We start from the raw sequence: 20098 nt of genomic DNA, 5'->3' as shown, positions 1-20098 counted from the left end.
TGGCCAGAGGACCCCAAAAATCTCCTCTGGAGACCCACGGAGACCTTGGGAAGCTCCCAGACAGGCTGTGAAAGTTCCCTGAGCCCTGCTGTAAACAACCAACTGCAGGGAGGCCACGACTTTTAAAAACAAGTGTTTCCTTGGCATGAAAAACAAGGACTGTTGAAAGAAGCAGAGAAAAGGTGGTGAGTTTTTTTAAGTAAAATTGAAAGTCAACAGACATGAAGCAAAGCCAAAAAGATGCTGTAGGTAGCTGCCTATCTCCTCTATTGCACTTTGCCGAGAGCTCTGCAGGACTCAAAGAAGCCCCAAAGTTGACATATTCGATGGTACAGCTGACACGAGTAAAATCTGCAAAAGTAAAAAGATCCAAGCGCACCAGCTGTGCTTCCCAACCCTACCTGGTGCTGGATTCTGCTCAGAAATCTCTCTTAACAGCTCCTATTTTCACTAGGGTTAATGAGAATACATTCTATTCTCCACAGGCTTGGTAAAAAGGGTGACATTTTAAGAACTGATTTCTAGTCCATCGGCCAAAGCTAAAGTGTAAATCCTAACAAAAAAGCTTCCAGGCAAACTGCAGGGTTCAAATGACACTGTGCAACTTCAGAGTACAAACACTGTTTAGGACTGTGCCTGACACGTTCCTACCAAGACTCCAGACAGCCTGGAGAGGTTTTAGAGAGCTTTGTTACTTCTATCTCAAAGTCTGTCATTTCTAAAATCATTTTCAGACCCTGCAGGCCAATGCTAATACCATATCAATCCTAGTTTGAATTTCACTAGAAAAAGTCTCCAGAAGAAATGTTCCAATTTTTTTCCTAGAGCGATGGAAATGTCGATGCTGTCACAAAGCTTTTGGATTCTCAAAAGAAGAAATTTTTGTTTTTCATAACCAAACAGCATCCTTGCAAGAGGGGCAGAACTAATTTTGGTTTGCTCTAATCCATGTAAACTGTCCTGAGGCTTCATTATATTTAAGAACAGATTCCTAGACATGAAGAAGAAACACAGAAAATGTGGCAAAGGAAGGAAATAGTTTTGCACCTGTGACGTACCCAGACTAAAGCAAAGCACATTTTCTCCCTTTCCTTGTGACCAAGAGGCTGAAATTCTCCCTAGCACTACTCTGGCTTTTATGCTCCTCCAAAACATTAAAATAAAGATAAGAACAGAAAGTGGAAGATGGCACGGCCCTTCCACAGCCCACATGTCTCAGCCCAGCACATGCTCAAGGCTGCTAAGAGTCTCCCTGGCTTCAATGGGGATTGGCTGAGGCTTTTAAAATGTGAATATTTTGTACTGGTAAAACACTGAGTTACAATGGATTTTAATTAGCCCTACACCTTGACATGGAGGAAACCTCTCCACCCATCCTAGTCAAGACTGAGCAGAATTTAACTGAGCACACTGATCTCAAACTCATTTTGATTCAGCCATGAGCCAGACTGCAGCACATTCACTGAACCCACCACTGCTGGGATTTCAAAGCTTAAACTGGAAAGAACTTCAGGATAATATTGGAAAACTGTGAGCTAATTAATTTAAACAACCCTACTGAGAATGCTGATTCTTTTTATTTCCTCTCCTGAGTCATGGGCAGCTCCCTGAGAGAGAACAGTAAACAGAGACACAAGCACATCCATAAGAATCAACAAAATAACCTCAATACAGACCATAAATAGTTTGCAAAATCATTATTACACAGCAATCACTCGATGGAATGACACTATTTCTGAGACAATTTCATTACTTTAAGAGATGCCATTTTTGCGGGATGGAGAAGAGTTGACAATGGCTAACAGACAGGAAAGCTTACTGTAGCCTGCTGGAAAGTTTCTGGATGAGGTCCGCTTCTCTCCTTTTGAAACTGAACGGGACAATGTGATTACTACCCAGGGTTGCTTGTGTGTCACTTCAGCCAGGAAAAGTTGTGGAAATGACAGGAAAACATGGTGCTGTTATCACATGACACAGTAACGAACAACACAATACTCAGCTAAGTCACACTGCCCACTGAGCACTCAGTGGCACAAATCACAGCCACTGTGCCATCTTTTGCTTCCAATTTCCACCAAAGCAACCTCCCCTCCTTGGGGGCAAAGCGACACCCGATCATTTGAACTCATTTTAACATATTAAGTCATAAGCAATTTGTTTTCTTACAGCAATGACAATTCTTATTTCCAACTGTATTACTACTACAATTAGAAGCATGCATTATTAACTCATTAGCCAAATACCTGTATGTTAGTGACATGCTACTTCCCTCGAGGCACATTGACCATCCCTGCTCTGCTTTTCTTGTGCTAAGGCAGATCTTATTAACAACCTTTTTTCCCTTAAAAAAATTAAAAATCGAGCTTCCATCCTGAATCCACCAATCTAGGACTGGTGGTCTCTCCCAGGTGGGCTTGCCATTCATCAGATCCCCTCTCCCAAATAAGTCTGAATGAACTGAACAACTACATCCTCATTTAGTCCCTCCAGAGCCCTACAACTGACAAGAGTTAATCACCACTCTGCACTATGAGACTTCTCTAGGAACAGAAATTGTATTCTGCATATCAGAGTCCCTCAAGCTGTCCAGCTCTAGAAATCCTTCTCAACATGAGGACCTGTTATCTCAGAGCAGTTGGAGAAGCTTGGGTGAGATGGGCTTCTGCTAAGTGTGGGGAACAAGCCCTGGATCCTTGCACCACTGACCCTGCAGCCATGGACACACAGATAGCAAAGGAACCAGGGGCTCTGCTCAGCTCCTTGTGGGAACCACCTGACAGGGCCAGGTAATGAACACTGCTAATTCAACTATAAGAAATGGTTTAGTTTCAAATACACTGAAGAACTGATTTTTCTAATTCAAACTTCTGTAGGACAGAAAAATTACAACCCAAGCCTGGAAAAGTCCAACTTCTCTTTTGAGATTTTAAAAATATGCAACCGAACAATATCTCACAAACTTTGGGCTGCATCACAGCCTGAAATAACCTGAAATTCACTGCCAAGAATGCACCTGGTCACGTATTTCTTTCTATGGCAGACAAGGACAGATGGAAGACACAGAAAGCACCTGACTGCAAGACAGACTGCTCACTCAAGAGATGCAGCTACTTCAAAGTGGGGACCAAAAGAGCTTGTAACAAGACCAAGTAGACCAAATTTGACTTTTATTTAAAATGTCCCTTCTCTAAGACAAAAGATTTGCGCAGACCATGTGAAGATTCCCAGGCTCCAGTAGTGTGGTGAGATTTTCCATGCTGGGCTCCTCCATGATGGCTGCTGGGGCATGGTGCTCTCACTGACCCTTCAGAGCCAAGAGCTGGTTTGCTGTAAGCTCTGCAAGGACGTTCACCCAAAACTAAGGGTGCTGTAAGGAGCTAAATGTTCCTAGACAATCACCTTTCTCCTTTTTCACTGGTGTGAAATACCCACCTAGAACACCACAGAGAAAAGAACACAAGCTGCTTTGCTAAGCCCCTGTGCCCCTCAGAGAGGACAACCACCTTCACTCTGCTTGCAGCAGGAGATATAAGAAATAATTATTTCCAACTGATCCACACTTGTCTCTGCAAAGGCACCACTTACGCCAGACATGAAGGACCATTTGCTCACCTGGATTTATTGCAAGCTTATCTTAGGAAGGAAGGAATAAAAACAGGCTCAACAAAGAAGAGTGTTCAGCATTGCCATAATCCACTGGAGACTGGCTTGGCCAATTAGATTTAGGTTGGATATCAGGAAAAAGTTCTTCTCCCTCTTCAGTGGTGGGGCACTGAACAGGCTCCCCAGGGAATGGCCACAGCCCCAAGGCTGCCAGAGCTCAAGGAACATTTGGACAACACTCCCAAGCAGAGGGCAGGATTTCTGCAGGGTGCAGGGCCAGGAGACTCAATGATCCTTGTGGGTCCTTTCCAACTCAGTTTATGCTATGATTTTATGATTTGTTCTCTCTTCACTGAAGTTTCCCAAAATGGAAAGGTGTTTGTGGTACAAGGCAAGAATATCCATCAGATATCAAGGATATCTTTAGTTCTCACAGACACAATACACGGCAAACCCAGATAATTTAAGTCCCTTTCGGAAGCCTGTTCCCCAAGCAAGCAGAATAGCAAAACCAGTTCAGTCCCACAGGCCAACCCCCACCTCCATCAGATCCATCCTGTCCACCACAAGACACTTTGCATGACCACTCTATTCAACAGCTGATTGATTTCCTGTGTGCATCCTGTCCATTCAGACCCAACATCCTCCACGGCACAGGCTGGAAGTCACTCTTATTTGTGCAAAGAATGAGGACAGAAGGTGTTGACAAAGACCTGTGGGGTTGATGCAGTCTCTGAATCTGAAGACTGTCCTCTCTTTATTCTCCATTGCTCAATGTGTACAGAAGATAAAGCAATTACTGATTCCTTCAGTCTGAACCCACAAAGCAGAAGAGTTGACTCACTTTTCCATAGCCAGGGGAAAACAAAAGACATTTTACTATGAGGTGGTGAATTAAGTCTGAAGAGATAAAGGATGTGCCTGTCCTGCTCTGATGAAACGTGGGATCCCAAGTACACAGTGTAGCAATGAGCAGAGTTTATTCCAAGTGCTGGTTTAAAGAGGTTTCCTGCAGGAATGTGGTTTTCCATCTGGAGTCAAAGGGTTGGAGTCCAATCCAATACAAACTGTGGTGGTCCATGCCTGATCCTCTCAGATTAACAGTGACACTGACAGCCCTCCAGGGTCAGAGCCCAGCTCCACCAGCTGCTCAACACAGCAGAGACACATAGAGGCACCAAGCTCAGCCCAATGCATATGCCATGTTCTACTTTGCTACTTGTAAATAATTATTGAACAAGATATTAATCCAAAAAATGAGTAGAGACCAAACCTGGGCGTACACACAGATATATTTATACACATGTGTTCAGAGATGTTAACACATAACATTCTGCTTCATCCCATTTTCCTCTCTGAACACCAGCATGTTCTGCACAGGAAGCCAGCAGATACTGCACTTGCCCAAAAAAGAGGAGGGAATGTGGGAATACTGGGCTCTGTTCAGCCTGAGGACTCCACCCATGTGCCAAGACACCAGTCCCTAAGACATACAGGATGTAAGCACTGGACAACTATGGCCCCATTGACCTTGGATTAAAAAAAAAAAAAAAAAAAAAAAAGGCAGCTCAGAAAGCAGATTTATGGGGCTAGAAGAAATTAACTACAGAAAGCCATGAGAGCATCTCATGCTCTCAGGTGATTTAGAAAGATGAGCAAAAAGCATCTCCTCATCCCTGGAAAAAATTTAATGGCAATCAGTTTCATCTGCTGGGTTTTCAGGGCCTGCCTTACAAACTGATGAGCTCAAACAGAGCAATGTACAGTGTTCCCTCCTGGGCAGGAGAGCAGCAATACACTCAGCACAGAGGATCCCTGGGTCATTCTGGAATGCAGGAAACACACAAGTGGCTTGGGATCATTTTGATCCAAAAGTTCAAATCCCAAGGACTGCTCATGGCAGGAGGGAGAAAGGGAGAAATTTTAGCAGCTTCTGGCTGTTAAATGGAATTCTGGATCTCGTCTGTACCTCTTAACCATAAAAGTTACTGATGAATAATTGATCAGACCATTTGAATGCTCAGAGATGGCATCACATCTCACCTTCTCTACAAAGTATGAAACACAAGTTTTAGAACAGCTCACAGAGTTTTCCAGATAAAATGGTAAAGGGACAAACACATGAGTCTTAAAGTACTCTGAGAATACAACAGATCCAGATGCTATTTACAGAAAAGTCCAAATGCATGTAGCTGTGATCTCCTACTTTCTCATGAGCCCTCCAGAAAAGACTGAGGTATTCTGGTGTCCTGAACGCTTTGAAAGTCTCCACAAAACTTACGACCAGTTTTCCTAGAGCATGTACACAGCTGTCGTTGCAGTTGGATGCAGCATCTCAAAATAAAGGGAAGGAAAGAAGGGAAGAAAATTTTGCTTCTGGTAACACAATAGCATGAAGGCAAGAGCTGATACCAGCTCTGAAACTCCTCAACCTACTTTCCCTGCTTTGAAACAAGCACTGCAGTTACATCTTGGTGTGAGTTCTGCAGCTGTGCCAGGAGCAGACATGGCCCCTGGATATATGAAGAGAGCTGCAGCTCAGGAGTTCCCAGGGCCTGCTGCACACTGATGGGACAGCTCTGCTCCTGCCAGACCCAGTGCTACCTCAAAACCATCAAGACACAACCAGAGGAATTACATAAACCCAAAATTCTTAAACCACATCAAATCTTCCATAGCTTGAAGCCCTGAACTGCTTTCAAAGAAAGACAGCACCATCCCTCATCTCATGCACAGGAAGTAGAATGGGGAAAATTCCAATACTTCACGGCCAGGATGACAGACTTTCCTAACTTGTCTTCCTTGGCAGATTACACAAAGTATTATCAAAGCACTGACCTTGTATTCAGGTTTATAAACCTGTGCTTTTGGAACCAAGCTGACTAAGCAAGGAAAATGGTCACCCCCAGCTCTCCTTCAGGCTCTGGAGGCATGACAGGTACCCCCAAACAGCAACTTGGTCCTGCACAGGCTGCAAACACTGGGCTTTTGCCACGAGCATGGATGGAGTCAAGGATGGTGCCTTGTACATGTCTCAGGGAAGAACTTGGCCAACCACAGGTCACCCATGGAGCCATGTCACTGGATGAAGGGGAGGCAACACAGCTCACCAAAACCCAGGCATGAGAAGGAAAGTCTATAGGAAACCCCTACCCGAGGGAGTCATCCCCAGCTTTGCTCTTCTGTCCACTCTGTGTTCCAACAGGCCACACTGATGGATATTTCATATTGAATGAAATCAAGTTCAGTTTACAAACGAACATTTCCAGCTCTTTGCTCTACCCTTCTCATTCCAACTAACCCAGAATGCTTCACTCCCCTCCACATCATTCAACTCAGTAGAAAAAACCTAGTAGTCAACTCAGAACTACTATTCTTGAGTGACTTACCCGAGACACCACCTTAGTGTCCCCAGAAAAGTGAGGACAACACTATTAAAAATACCTTTTACAGGTAACACTACCCCATCCCACCTTCTTTTGCCCAACATGCCATGGAAAACAGCCCTGAGGAGGCAGCCCAAACATCAGCCAATACATATTGAATTAGGAACTGCAGTACACATCTGTGTCCCAGCTCAGTGGCCAGGGATGGCTGTGTTGCATGAACGCTCACACAGACAGGCACAGAAGCCTCCAGCCTCTCCCACCTTGGATAACCCAATGCCTCTGCCACCACAACTCCTGTGCCACCCCAGTACCAGCTGCTGTCCCTGTCTGGGCAGGACAGGCCAGGTCTCAGAGCTTTAGAAGGTGACTTCAGCCATCACCATCCTCTCACCCATCATTGCTGTTCCCACCATGGAGAGGACAGGGCTCCCTGAGCCCTGGGTGGGGGCCCTGTTATGCATCACATCAAGAGGGTCAAGGCTACAAGGTCCAAATTCTGCCCCCAAATGAGCAGGTCTGACCATGGCTGTGTGCACAAGGACCAGGACAGCAGCTCCCAATCATGCCCAGATGGGACAAGTAACACAGAGCTACCTGTGGATCACAGATCAAAGATCCCTGTTGATCTGTCTATCAAAAGCTTCTGGCCTAACCTCTGCCTCTTCCGAAAGACAGGATGTCCCAGCTTCCCATCCACAGGATGAGGAATGCAGAGACTTGTGCAACAATTTGTAATTGCTCAGCACAATCACTCAGCACCCGTGAAGCACTTGGAACCCATGGGAGTCAGGTTATTACATAACATCAGGCTGGATTTGATTTAGACACTCAAGGGTGGCTCACTAGTTTCCAGAAGTTCTGAGGAGCCCAGGTCCCTGTAGTGTGGCAGGAAGGCAGGTGCTCAGCATCCTTGAAAAATTCATGTGGATTAGCTGAATGGAGACACAAGGTCCAAATTTTGGTTCCGGACATAGAAGGCCTAAAGTCAGAAGCAGGGTGCTGGGATATCAAGCCCTTACAGAAAGAAGAGAACAGTCCTACCAGGGCAGTGAAGCTCCAAGGGATGTGGAAGCTGCTAGAGAAGCTTAATTTGGAAGCTGCAGACAGCAAAAAGTTACTTTCCAGAGAGGATGTGCACTTAAGAAATACCAAAACTCAGAAAGCTAAAACAAAAAGAAAATAAAACAGACCTTAAAGCAGTACACTCAGTTAAAATCTCACATTGACTCTGGCAGCACCTTCTCTGAAGCAGTGACCTACTCAAAGCCAGAGATACTCGAGTGTGTTACAGACCACATAATCTCTGTCATGCAGAGATCACTGGCCAAATGAACTTGTAAACTCTTGGAAGGAAGAGGAAGATTAAATACAAGGCAAAATTCATCAATTTGCAAAAAATGCTCCTGAAAAAATACAGAAAAAGCATTGTTCCAATACGGAACCGACGGTGATGTTTGGAGGAAAAGTGAAAGCCTGGTTACCACAGGCTCCCTCAAACACTGAGATCTCTGAGGCCTTGGAGGTTACATTTTTGTTGTGCTGACTTGAAAAAAGTGATTACATCCAGATTCTGCAACTTTCAGGAAACGGGACAGATTCAATCACAGGAAAAAAGTTCATATTCTTGGTACCTTTGACTCTGAATTCTGCCTCCAAGGCTTCCAGGCAGCACTCCCACAGCAGAAAGGTAACAGAAATCAGTAATAATAAAGATGTGAAGTGATAATTACAGAAATGAGGAAGAGACAGAAATATTTACAGGAAAATTCACACCAGTAACAGGGAACATGCCAGTTTAGGATATTCCCCTTTCGGGTTTAGGTCTTGGGGTTTTTTTTTTTTGTTTTTTTTCAAAAATGGTAGGAACTCTCAGGTTACTTCCTAAAGAACTCCACCAGCTGCAGGCTATGCAGCTACAGAGCCTGACCCCACATGCCAAAAGGGTATGGGAAAGCCTAAGAGGAGATTAAAAGAGCAACAGACACCTCAGAGAGGCTTTGGAACAGCCAGAAAAAAAAACAAAAAAAAAAACAAAAAAAAAAACAAACAAAAAAAACAAAACAAAACAAAAAAAAACAAAAAAAAACAAAACAAAAAAAAAAAAACACAAAAAAAAAAAAACCAAAACAAAACAAAACAAAAAAAACACAAAAAACAAAAAACAAAAAAAAACCAAAACAAAACAAAACAAAACAAAAAAAAAAAAAAAAAAAAAAAAAAAAAAAAAAAAAAAAAAACAAACCACAAAAAAAAAAAACCAAAACTTTCCAGGAATAACAGTCCCTGAACTATACAGGAAAAAAAAGAAGCAGCAAAATCTGATGTGCAACTGGATCTCCACTAACGTTTGAAGAATCCAGCCCTGAGAGTTCAGTAGAACATTCAACACACTCTTGGAGCAGCTCTCTGGAAAGCCTGTGACTATCCCAGGTGTCACAAGAAGAAGCTCCACACAGGGCAGCTCTGGAAAGCTCAGGTCCCAGTAAATCCATGAAGACACTCATAAGCTATAGGGAGACTGTGGAGTTCAGCTGGACTAGACACTTCAAACATGAAGTCTGTACACTAAGAGGTATTAGTTCATTTTGTCACCTTTCTAGGTGAAACTGCAATGCTTTGGTAATCAGGTTCTCAAGAGGTGGCAACTCTGAGAGTCAAGAGACTTCCCAGTCAGCAGACAGAACACTCAAGAAGGAGCATGCTGTCAATCAAATACCAAACAACATTCTCTGTGCTTGCCCATTTCCTAGCAGGTCAATTTAAATCCTCTAAACCTACATCCAGATATCAATGCACAAGAACACAAAGCTTTCCAGAAAACCAAAAATCTCCTCTACAGCCAAATGGTTTCTATCGTCGTTTCAAGAGCAATGGGCAGCCCAGCCCAGCCCAGCCAGAAATCCTGCCATGCACAACCAGAGTCACACCTCACCACATCACTCCTGTTAGTGTGATCTGAATCTCCATTTAGTAAAGGCAAACAGCTGCAAGCAGCTCTGTAAAGCTTCCATATAGATAACGGAGTAATCTAATTTTGTTTGTGACCTAAATCCTACTTGGACACAGGACAGATGAGGTAAAAGGTGGGATGCTTTCCAGTTGGTATAATGGGTTAGAATTTGAAGAGCTCACTCTAACCATGGCTTGTGTCCTCCAGCCTCTGCAACATCTGCTGCAGGGAAAACAAAGTTAACAGCTGTTAATCTGGCCTAAGTGACAAAGTCAGCCTGAACTCACAAAAGACATGGGCTAACTTGGCAGGTCTCCACAGCCTTGACTGCTCCCCAGCCTGCACAGTATGGTAATCACACAGCCTCACTGACTCTGACCAGGCATCAGCCATCAGCAAAACTCTCACCTCTTCTCCAGACTGCATCCTTTCAAGTATGAATTATATTCCCCAACTACTGTCTATAATTCAGGCTCTATTCTGCCCTGCCCTGTACAGGTCACATGTAAAATTATGTTTACAACTGTGCTGGATGCCCTACAGACAGGCAGAAAACATGTCATGCCTAGATGAAAATCTCTTTGCACTTTTCGAGAAGATCTGGCAGCAGCAGTTCCAGCTGAACCAAACAAGACACACCTATTCCATCACATGCAGTCACAGAACCAGAATGGATCTTCCTTCCAAACCCCTGCCTCACTTTCTGCTGCTCAACACACCATCTCAAGCAAAATCAACAAGACACCCTGGACTGGTGGATCCAAACCACAGAACCCCAAATTTCATGTGAAAAATTAACCTCTCTGTATCTTCAGATCTATCCATCTGAACCAAGAGGGTCTGTCCAGGACAATCCTCAGCACTGTGGAGCCAGTGCTCATTTCGGGAGGAACCCCAGGCTGTTCAGCTCCACCAGGCTGAGAAGTGGCTTGGTGAACAGAAACACACTCTGCGTCAGGAACACGTCTGGGCAAGGACGTCTGAAATATCCAGTTCAAATCCAAAGTCTAGAAAAGGTTTCTAGCCTACTGAGGAAAAGGTCATTCCAGAATCTCAGGGAAGAAGGGAGGAGACGGAGATACATCAGCTGTGAGAAAAACACTTGATGGAAGCGTGCAATCAGAAGATGTCGACACTGCTTTTGAGGAATAGCTTCTGCTGTGGACATGTAAAGGACACGAGGACAATTTGCTGCACCCAAGCTCAACCAGCCTCACTACAGAGAAAGCAATCAAGCTAACACCATCCATCTCTTTCAAACAGAAATGGACATGACAGCTTGCAGCCTCCCAAGAAAGCTCCAGCACAGACACATCACCATCAATTTTAGCACTTGAACTGCTATCATATCCAACCTAAATCACCTGCAAGCCCTCAGACCTACTAACACCATTAACCAGGCTAGGATCCAACCCCTGCCAGCAACTGCAACTCCCACAGAGGAAGAGCAGCACCTGTCTTGGACAGTGTTGACAATCACTTGCACAAACATGAAACTTAAGATGTAAAAGACTAACAACAAAAGCTCTTCTGTGCTAGACAGGAGCCACTGTGACTTCCAGTGAATCCGAGACAGAAATCCGCACAGATAAACACAGAAAAGTCAAATCCCTATAGATGGCTGATGGTGGGGACTCACTAGCTGAGACTAAGTCCTTTATTTAATGGACTAAGAAGGTCACAGAGATGAAAGAGCCCAGAAGGGGTTGTGCAGAAAATATTTACAAGAGTTTGATGATGTGATGACACACAAAAAGTGAGTATCTAAATGTGAGCTCTATAACCAGTAATAATACACTATTTCAGAAAGGAGCAAGAAGGAAAGAAGAGGACTTGCTGGACAGGTCACTCAAGATTTTAAGAATCATCTGAAGTACTCTATAAAATTTCTTTGTATTATAATTACCATCAATAACTCATCAGAAACATGTTCCTAACTTGATAAAGGCTTGTTTGAAAATCTCCAGCATAAAGAAGCTCCCAGGAACAGAACCCAGCAGGTATGTCCTGTGGAAGCAGAAGGCACTGAGCTCCAGGACAGAGGTAGTGACATGCAGAGCCAAGCAGGAGCAGTCTATGACAGGGACACTCCAGAGAGCCCAGGCAGCAGGGAGGCTGCAGGTGCAGCTTCTGAGACTTGACACTGAGAAAACTCCTGAGACCTTAGGGAAGAAAAATGTGGGACATCTTTTCCTTGCTTGCTGCATCTGCCACAGTGACCAGCTGCAGAGCAGCACTGTCCAGCTAGATTGGTGGATCTGAGGATACAAAGCTGATCTTTTTGGTGCTGATGTACTCTGGTATTTACTAGAGTCAGGAACAGCTCTGTGCCACACTTGCTCTCTGACCTTGGACAAGGATATCCTGGGGCTAAACTGGCTAGAAAACTCACTGAGACCTAAACTTTGCATAACTCCTCTAACATCTCCTGTTGCTAAAATGATAACCCTCAACCTTTGTCTGTTTTAGTGCTGAAAACAATTCTATCACAGTTATGGCTTTCCCAAGTAATGCAGAAAAAAGAAATTCTAACAAAAAGTAATAAGCTGAAAAAAGAGATAGGAAAACAACAGTGACCCAATCTAGACATTAATTATAGGTGTATCTAGCATTATCAGCTACAATATTCAATTCAATCAATTCTGGAAAGCATTAGCTCCAGTGTAAACCAAGAAGATCCCAATTTAACCTTTTCTTTAATTCTGGAAAAAAAATCTTTTATGGTGACTCAGAGATTTAAACAACCTACAGAATAACTGGACTAATCAAATTCCATTTAACTAACTTGGCTAATTAATTTAAAATTGTTCCACTAGTTGTGCCATTGGCTTTATACTCACATGTGTGGATTTTGGAAAGGAACTCCAGAAGTATTTAGAGTAAATCTTGCTGTAGACTTGAAAGGTGGATTTGCAAAATTTAACTTCAGCGCTTTGCGTTTACCTGGGAGACAACGAACATAAAGTAAACTTTTTGTCAGCACAAAATATTGAGAGCATCTGGAAATAAACAGAAAAAACCCGACATATTGTAAGAAAAGCATTTTACATTTTACGACACTAGCAAATCATAATTTGATTTAGGACACAGGGATGGTGACACAGAGTCAGCTCTGATACCAAGGTCTTCCCCAGCTCATTCCAAGGCAGTTACCAAAGCAAGGCATCCACAGCATCTCCCGTGACAGCTGGAGCACCTGGATCTCCAGTCAGGGCTCCAGCAACCACCTCCAGCCCCAGGGCTAAGCATCCTCCTTGTACACCCATAGGGCACAGAGGCCTGACCTGCCACACACAGCCTGGGCACAGCACCAGACCTGGAGGGATGGCACTGAAGAGGGAAAGGGCACCTTGGGATGTGTTTTATGTGACACTCCAAGCACAGGATGGCTGTTGGGGTACCTGATCCTCCCTCAGGCTAGCAGCAAATGGAGATAACCAGGCTTGAGGGAGGATGGGTATCTGTGCATTCCTTATGCCAAGGGAGATGCCAAGCAGAGAGTGCCTGAGGGGTGACCAGGAAAGCTCTGCAGCTAACGGAAGGAGAAGTGGGAAACACAAAATAAATAAATAGTAGTGTGAGAGGGGTCCCGGTCACTGTGCCAGTCATTGGTTCTGTATTTTCCACTGAAGTTGAGATGACTTGGCCAACCAACAGCAGGATGGGGACTACAAAGGCTGTTTTCCCTCCCCAGTCCTCCCACTGGGGTACAGAAGATCCTGTATTGTTCCCATTTGCCCACAGGAAATCTGCACTCCTTCACACCAAAACACCTGAAATGAGCTCTCTTCTCCTTCCAACTTCCCAGGAGCCCAGGACTGAATCCTCCCCCCCCCCCCCCCCCCCCAGCTTCTCATTGCCTGAGTGATGTCTCTGGGTTGGAAAGGTCCTTAAAGACTAACTCATTCCCACCCCGCCATGAGCAGGGACACATTCCACTAGGTCAGGTTGATCAAAGCCCTATCCAACCTAACTCTGAATGATAAGACAACCACAGCTTCTCTGGGCAGCCTGTGCCTCACCACTCACACTGTAACAACCCATTTCAAGCTGACACTAAGGACACTCAGCCAGTACAGACACAGAACACTCTGTACCTCATGTTTGTCCCTTGAGGGCAGGTCTGCAGCAACGAAGAACCAGAGGGCCTTCTGTGAGTGCACAACCTGTCACAACACCACACCATCACCTCACTGACCTCCCACACCTCCTCTGACTGCATCCCTGAGGGCATCTCTCCTCTCACACAGAGCAAAACCAGACTGAATTCACGACTGCAAAGGGTCTGGAGGAATCTGTAGAGAATGGCCACACAACCCCTCACTCACAGGTCCTGTCACAGCAGCACAAATCTGCCCTCAGATGGGAGGGATCCAAGGATTATCCTTTGACTCTGTTTCAATCACAAGCCCCACACCCCTCTGTCAAGGGCACTTACATTGTTTTGTAAGGTTTTCCCTTTCTCACAGCAATGTTTATACAGCTCAGGAGAACAGGGGACTTGAAGCGGCCCAAGACTAAAATTGACACAATTAACTACAAACCCTCATCAGAAAATGTCCTCACAGCCTGTTCCTATTCTTACTATTTGTAAACTTTATACACCAAGTTTTTTCCTTACTCAGGCACAGAACACTTCGTAACACAGTTAAATATTGGTCTATTGATTTCAAGCTCAGTAGGTTTCTAAGGATAGTTTCAATTATGTCAATTCACTATCTGAAGCTGGATTTTCTACAAGTCCAACAAATCCAGAAGCTTAGGCTGCCCCTGGGAAGCAAACAGGATGGTTTGTTTCTGCTCAGCTGATGAACAAGGAATGTGACCGGGAAAAACGAACATCCTGAGAAATGCCAGGAATTTCCATCCAGCACAGATCACAGGGAAATGCACTGTAAGTGAAACAACAGATTCAAATGAAGCGAAGTCTGAGGAGAGCCAAAGCAAACTGTGGTCCCCAGCAGCCTTCCATACCTTCAGTTCTGGACTCCAAACCTTGAGTTTCATCCTAAACAAGACTTTTGACTCCACGTCTCTATTCCTTTCAGACACATCTTTCTAACTGGAAGCAAAAGAAGCCCTTTAGATGCAGGAGGTTCATTACAGACCACCCTGCCTCTCTACAGCAAAGAGATTGGGGGTTATGGTGCTTCTGGGATTCACTAATGTCCATCATCACCAAGGCTGTGGGCCCAAACTGCCCAAAAGTGTGTGGCAGAAATATCCACCCTATATAAATTATCTTTTAAAGGTTCTGCTAACTTAACACATAATTCCAATCATTAACCATTTTAACATCTACTTCTCTGAGAACTTTTACAGTAAAGATTATGGGAGAGAGAATGATTTGGAAGAAACCAAAACTAACTCTGCAATAGATAACTTTTTCATAAATTAGGGCAATCCTCAAAACCAGACCTGAAATCATGAAGTTTCTTGACTTACGGTCTTCCCAATTGTGACTGCTGGGTTTGTTTAGCTGCATGTTAATGGTTATACCAAGTCCAGACCATATTTGAAAGCAAGATGGCCTGGCCTTTAGCTGAGCAGAAGTAGCAAGTACTACCTTATGTTTTGAGGAAGTCTGAATTGGATTGTATCCTATGTTAGGTTGCTCTCCAAGAAGAAAAAAGACAGCCAAAAATAGCTTTCTGGTTGCAAATGAGTTAATCTACCCATAAAGATAAAAATCTTTATTACAAACCATCCCAGCCTTAAAGTGGTATTGGTGGTGGTGTCCTCAAAACAATTTTTGAAAGGATATTATCATTCTACCACCAGGCTTGTGCACTGAACTGAGGTTCAGGAGTGATACCTTGTGTTCCAAATGCACAACCCTTGGAATTCCATAGATCACAGCCAAAATGGACACTGGGGAAAGCACCTACACCAACAGCCCCAGAAAAATTCAGGCTCACAGCAACCCTTGTTCCTTGCTGCACTGGTGAATAGGTCCTAGGCCAAGGACAGAATTATTTATGTGCTGCTATCCGTCACCAGAATTAATCCAAGCACTTGGCTCTGCAGTTAAGTTCTCATCACTGTGAGGCCCCTGTACCACACCACAGCCAACCAGCCTTCAAACAACAAGAAACAGCTGTCTAGCAGGTCATATGCAGGCCAAAAGTATTCCTCCAGAGTTAGATTGTGTACTGCTATTTTTACTTCACCTAGACTATCTATGATTTACAGAATCACAAAATCATTAATGTTGGAAAGACCTCTAAGATCACCAAGTCCAACCATCACCCCAGCACCATCAGCTTGTTCACCATCAAACCATGGCCTCAAGCACCACACCCACATATTTTTACACTTCCAGGGATGGGACTCCACCACCTCTCTGGGCAGCCCCTTCCAATGTTTGACAGCTGAAGAAATTTTCCCTAATATCCTATCTAAACCTCTCCTGGCACAGCTTGAGGCCATTTCCTCTCCTCCTGTCCCTGGTTCCCTGGGAGCAGAGCCTGACCCCCTCCTCCTGTTCAAGGAGTTGTGCAGAGCCAGCTGGTCCCCCCGAGCCTCCTTTTCTCCAGGCTGAGCCCCTTTCCCAGCTCCTTCCCTCAGCTCTGTTCCCTTTCCTGAGCACACTCCAGCCCCTCAAAGCTTGTCTTGTCATGAGGGATTCAAGGTGCCTCAGCAGTGCCCAGCACAAAGGGACTGTCACTCTCCTGCTCTTGCTGGACACACTGTGGCTGGTAAAGGATGCCCTTGGCCATTTCTTCAAGCCTCTATGTCACCACTTATTGGGGAAAGCAATTCTAACTTCCCCCTAGAATTTTCTCTATTCCTGCATGCCACACCTCAAGAGCACTGCTTACCACATTCAAGTTACACAGAATAAAATGCTCCCTTTTCAAGCAGTAAGATTTTCAAAACAGCAGTGGTTTAATGGATTTTTCCAAGGTTTCTATTTTGCAAGGGTACAAACTGAGCCTTGTCAAAACGTTTTCCACTTGGTTCAACTCTGCAGGATCAACCTCTTGCTGTTACAACCTGAGCATAGTGTTCAAGTGAGTCACAGTGCACAGGTAAATTCGCTCTGGTCAGATGCTGAAGTCACTCTGTGGACTGATGATACACCAGGAATCAAATCTGCACTCTCTTTCCTTACTGTAATCAAGAAAAGAAAGATACAACCACAGAAACACAAATTGTGACTGCAAACAGCAGGAAGGAAAGTCAATGGATCTGTAATGAACTGTGAAATCTTTCTACCTCTCCCTTGTAATATTAAAACACATCAACAAAATGACAGAGGAAACGGAGAAAAATGGATTGCTTACTTCCATTTGGAACCAGCTGAATGCTTGAGGTCATTTTCTTAATAGAAAACTATCAGCTCTGATTTCTTCCAAGGTAATTCCAAGCAAAGCCAGTGCAAACTCTAACGTGAGACAGGAAAAAAAACAAAACAAAACAAAACAAAACAAAACAAAACAAAACAAAACAAAACAAAAAACCACCACAGATCTCTGCTCTTCCAACAGCTTTGAATAACCAAACTGCTGTATCTTGTCTGCTAACAAAATGCCTGCTTTGATGTAGAGACAGCAAAGAACATTTACCTGCGTTCAGAGCTGCAGCCCAGCAGTTGCTGACATCCTGAATGCTCCCAGGATTTCCAGCTGGTTATTCCTGCTGCTTCTAGCACGGCTCTGCCTGCCCACAGACCCTCCCAACCAACCATCTTGCATTTATATTTCCTTCCTTTCCAGTTTTGCACTCCAAACCCAGCACAATTAATGTGAGACTAAAGTATGTTTCCAGTCTTACATTCAAGGGAGACTGTTTTTCAAGAAAAAAACAAGTCAAATTTTGAAACAAAACCTGAAGAACTTTAGCATATCAAGCAGTTCTATTTGAGGAGTCTGGATGAAAGAAGAGGCGTGGGATTTGACTTATTAGTTTTAAGAGTTGCAGTTACAGAAATTCACTTTAAAGGGTACAAATACTTTCAGTGCCTCTGTCTGTTACTGATGATTTTAGTCCTTCAATGAAACCTTCAATTTCGTATAAACTGAGAGTCAGCATTCAAACCTGAAATGATGATTCTGCACAGCAGGAGTAAGCTAAGTATGCTCATTTTTAGGAGTCACCTCATTAGAAAGAGGATTTAGCCATAATTCACCCACAGCCCCAAATGTGCTTCCAACTACAGAGTACAAACTTCCAAGCCTAGAGCAGCCAGGACTCTGGAAGGATTACTGGCCACTGCCTCCATGAACACACACCATGGCAAAACAATCATACCAGACAATATTTTAATGAGACATCTGCATGATATGGGGCTGGGAGGAGATTTACAGCTGCACCAGCACACACCACCTCTGACTGGCAATGCAGGATACAGGCTACATCCACACAGCACATCCAGCATCTATAAATACCTCCACCACAACACCTGGTAAAGTAGGTTAAGCTTAGAGGGCAAGAAACTGCAATCAGATTAAGATTAGTTCCCTTAGACTGGAAATTCCCAGAAGCAAAACCTGAGAATGAAGTCTCTGGACTCTCCAAAACCCAATAACCTTTAATATTATCCCTGATGCTACCCTGCATGGAAACACCATTTGTAAAAACAGGGTTAAAGCTCCCTGTCCAGAAGAGAGTGCAGCACTCTGGTCAGACAGCAGCACCCAGCCCAAACTGGGGTTCAGGCAATTTCCAGCTGGAGAGCAGCATTTAACACATGGCTCACAGTCACAGTCCAGTGCCAAGCCTGGTGAAACACTGCTGCAGAGAACCTGGAAGGTTCAACTGTCCACACAGGAGGTGCTGCCAGACCAGGAGGCTGTGTCTGCCCTCACAGCAGCACTTTGCTTCACACAAAATATTCCTGCAACCTGCGCCTGAGGCAGCCATGGCATAACCCTGCAGAGCTAAGCCTGTCATGGAGCAGGTGACAGAAACAAAGGGTGACACTGCCCTGGGAAATTTATTGTGCAGCACCTGGAGCCTCCCCTGTTGAACAACAGTAATAAATTATGCAAAGGGCCATGCCAGGTCCTTTTTCAATCTGAAACAGCACAGCAACAATTATAAAATATACCACAAGAAGGAGGACTGGGGAGGGGGCTTGGTTGATTTTATTACTTTTTTAATTTTAGGAGCTTATACTTAGACTAGAAGCGGGGGGGGGGGGGGGGGGGGGGGGGCAGAATCTGCCCTTGGGGCCTTTGCTTAAGGTCAATAGAAAGGATTTAGTTTCTGTGGATAAAGCAACAAGCATGTTTCCATCATCCCTCTAGATACCTCAGGCCAGAAAAGTGGCAATGCCAATCACGGCTCTGATAAACACCTTAGACCCAGCCACCAGACTGAATCCTCCAGTCACAGAATTATAGAATAGGAAAACCTCCAGAGGCAGGGGCATAAGAATAGTTACATGTTGCCTGTCACCGTCTAATTAAATAACTAGAAAGAATAAGCCGAGAACATGTGCAGAACGTGTGTGGAAATGTTCAAGCTGCACTAACATGAACAAATAAAATGTTGTAAAAAACATTAATGTTGTACTATAATGAGCACACGCATACTGGACTGGGCTTTTAACAGGCTTCAGACTCTCCTGGGGAGGGATAATGCTGTGACCCCAGCACTGGGCTGCTTTTCCACTTGACCACTATTTCCACAAAAGATAATCCTTCATGCAATGCAAGCATAGCAGATCTTCATGTCTGGATCCAAACCAAAGCTTTGTAATATATAGGTGTTTTTTTTTCCTAATACTACCAGCCTGACATCTATGCATAACTAAAAATACACCAAGCCAATTTCTCAAGTTTGGATCTGCTTCACAAGAATTGGTCTCTTGCTTGTGAGTGCCCACGTGTGCTGCTCTCCCAAACATCTGATCAGTGTTTTCACAGCCTTAGAGAGGAACTGAGCCCTTCTGAAAACCCGGTCCCAGCTGCAAGGCTCTTTCTGCACTGTTACACTGGGAAAGATTCTGATCTGGATCTTAAGAACGCCTTGGAATACATGGTCCCAATGGGCATCTTTGTTTAGCTCTGCTGAACATTATAAAATGGACGTGTGTAGAGTTGCTTAAGCGAGAAATTAAATCACAAGTCTACAGGGTATATTAAGCTTTTAGTTGTCTTTGAAAGCACACAGAGAACTTTTAGACACTAAATCCAAGGCATTTTTGTGC

At 44.2% G+C, this 20098-nt stretch overlaps 1 protein-coding gene across 2 annotated transcripts in view; it reads right to left on the bottom strand.

Moving 5' to 3' along the window:
* Positions 1-20098, bottom strand: part of MAP2K4 (mitogen-activated protein kinase kinase 4) — a 65926-nt gene that overhangs the window by 28725 nt on the left and 17103 nt on the right. Inside the window, exons 2-3 of one of the 2 annotated variants that reach the window (XM_083874490.1) lie at positions 12783-12885; positions 1820-1915 (exon numbers count right to left, since the gene is read on the bottom strand). In XM_083874490.1, the coding sequence (XP_083730616.1) occupies positions 1820-1915; positions 12783-12885 (199 nt within the window). The remainder of the gene's footprint in view (positions 1-1819; positions 1916-12782; positions 12886-20098) is intronic. The other variant, XM_083874491.1, reaches the window with a different exon arrangement.

Source organism: Zosterops lateralis (assembly GCF_965231275.1).
Source record: "Zosterops lateralis genome assembly, chromosome: 18".
NCBI classification, from domain to species: Eukaryota; Metazoa; Chordata; class Aves; order Passeriformes; family Zosteropidae; genus Zosterops; species Zosterops lateralis.
The sequence above is the reverse complement of the archived record's forward strand: the minus strand, read 5'-3'. Positions and strand labels throughout refer to the sequence as shown.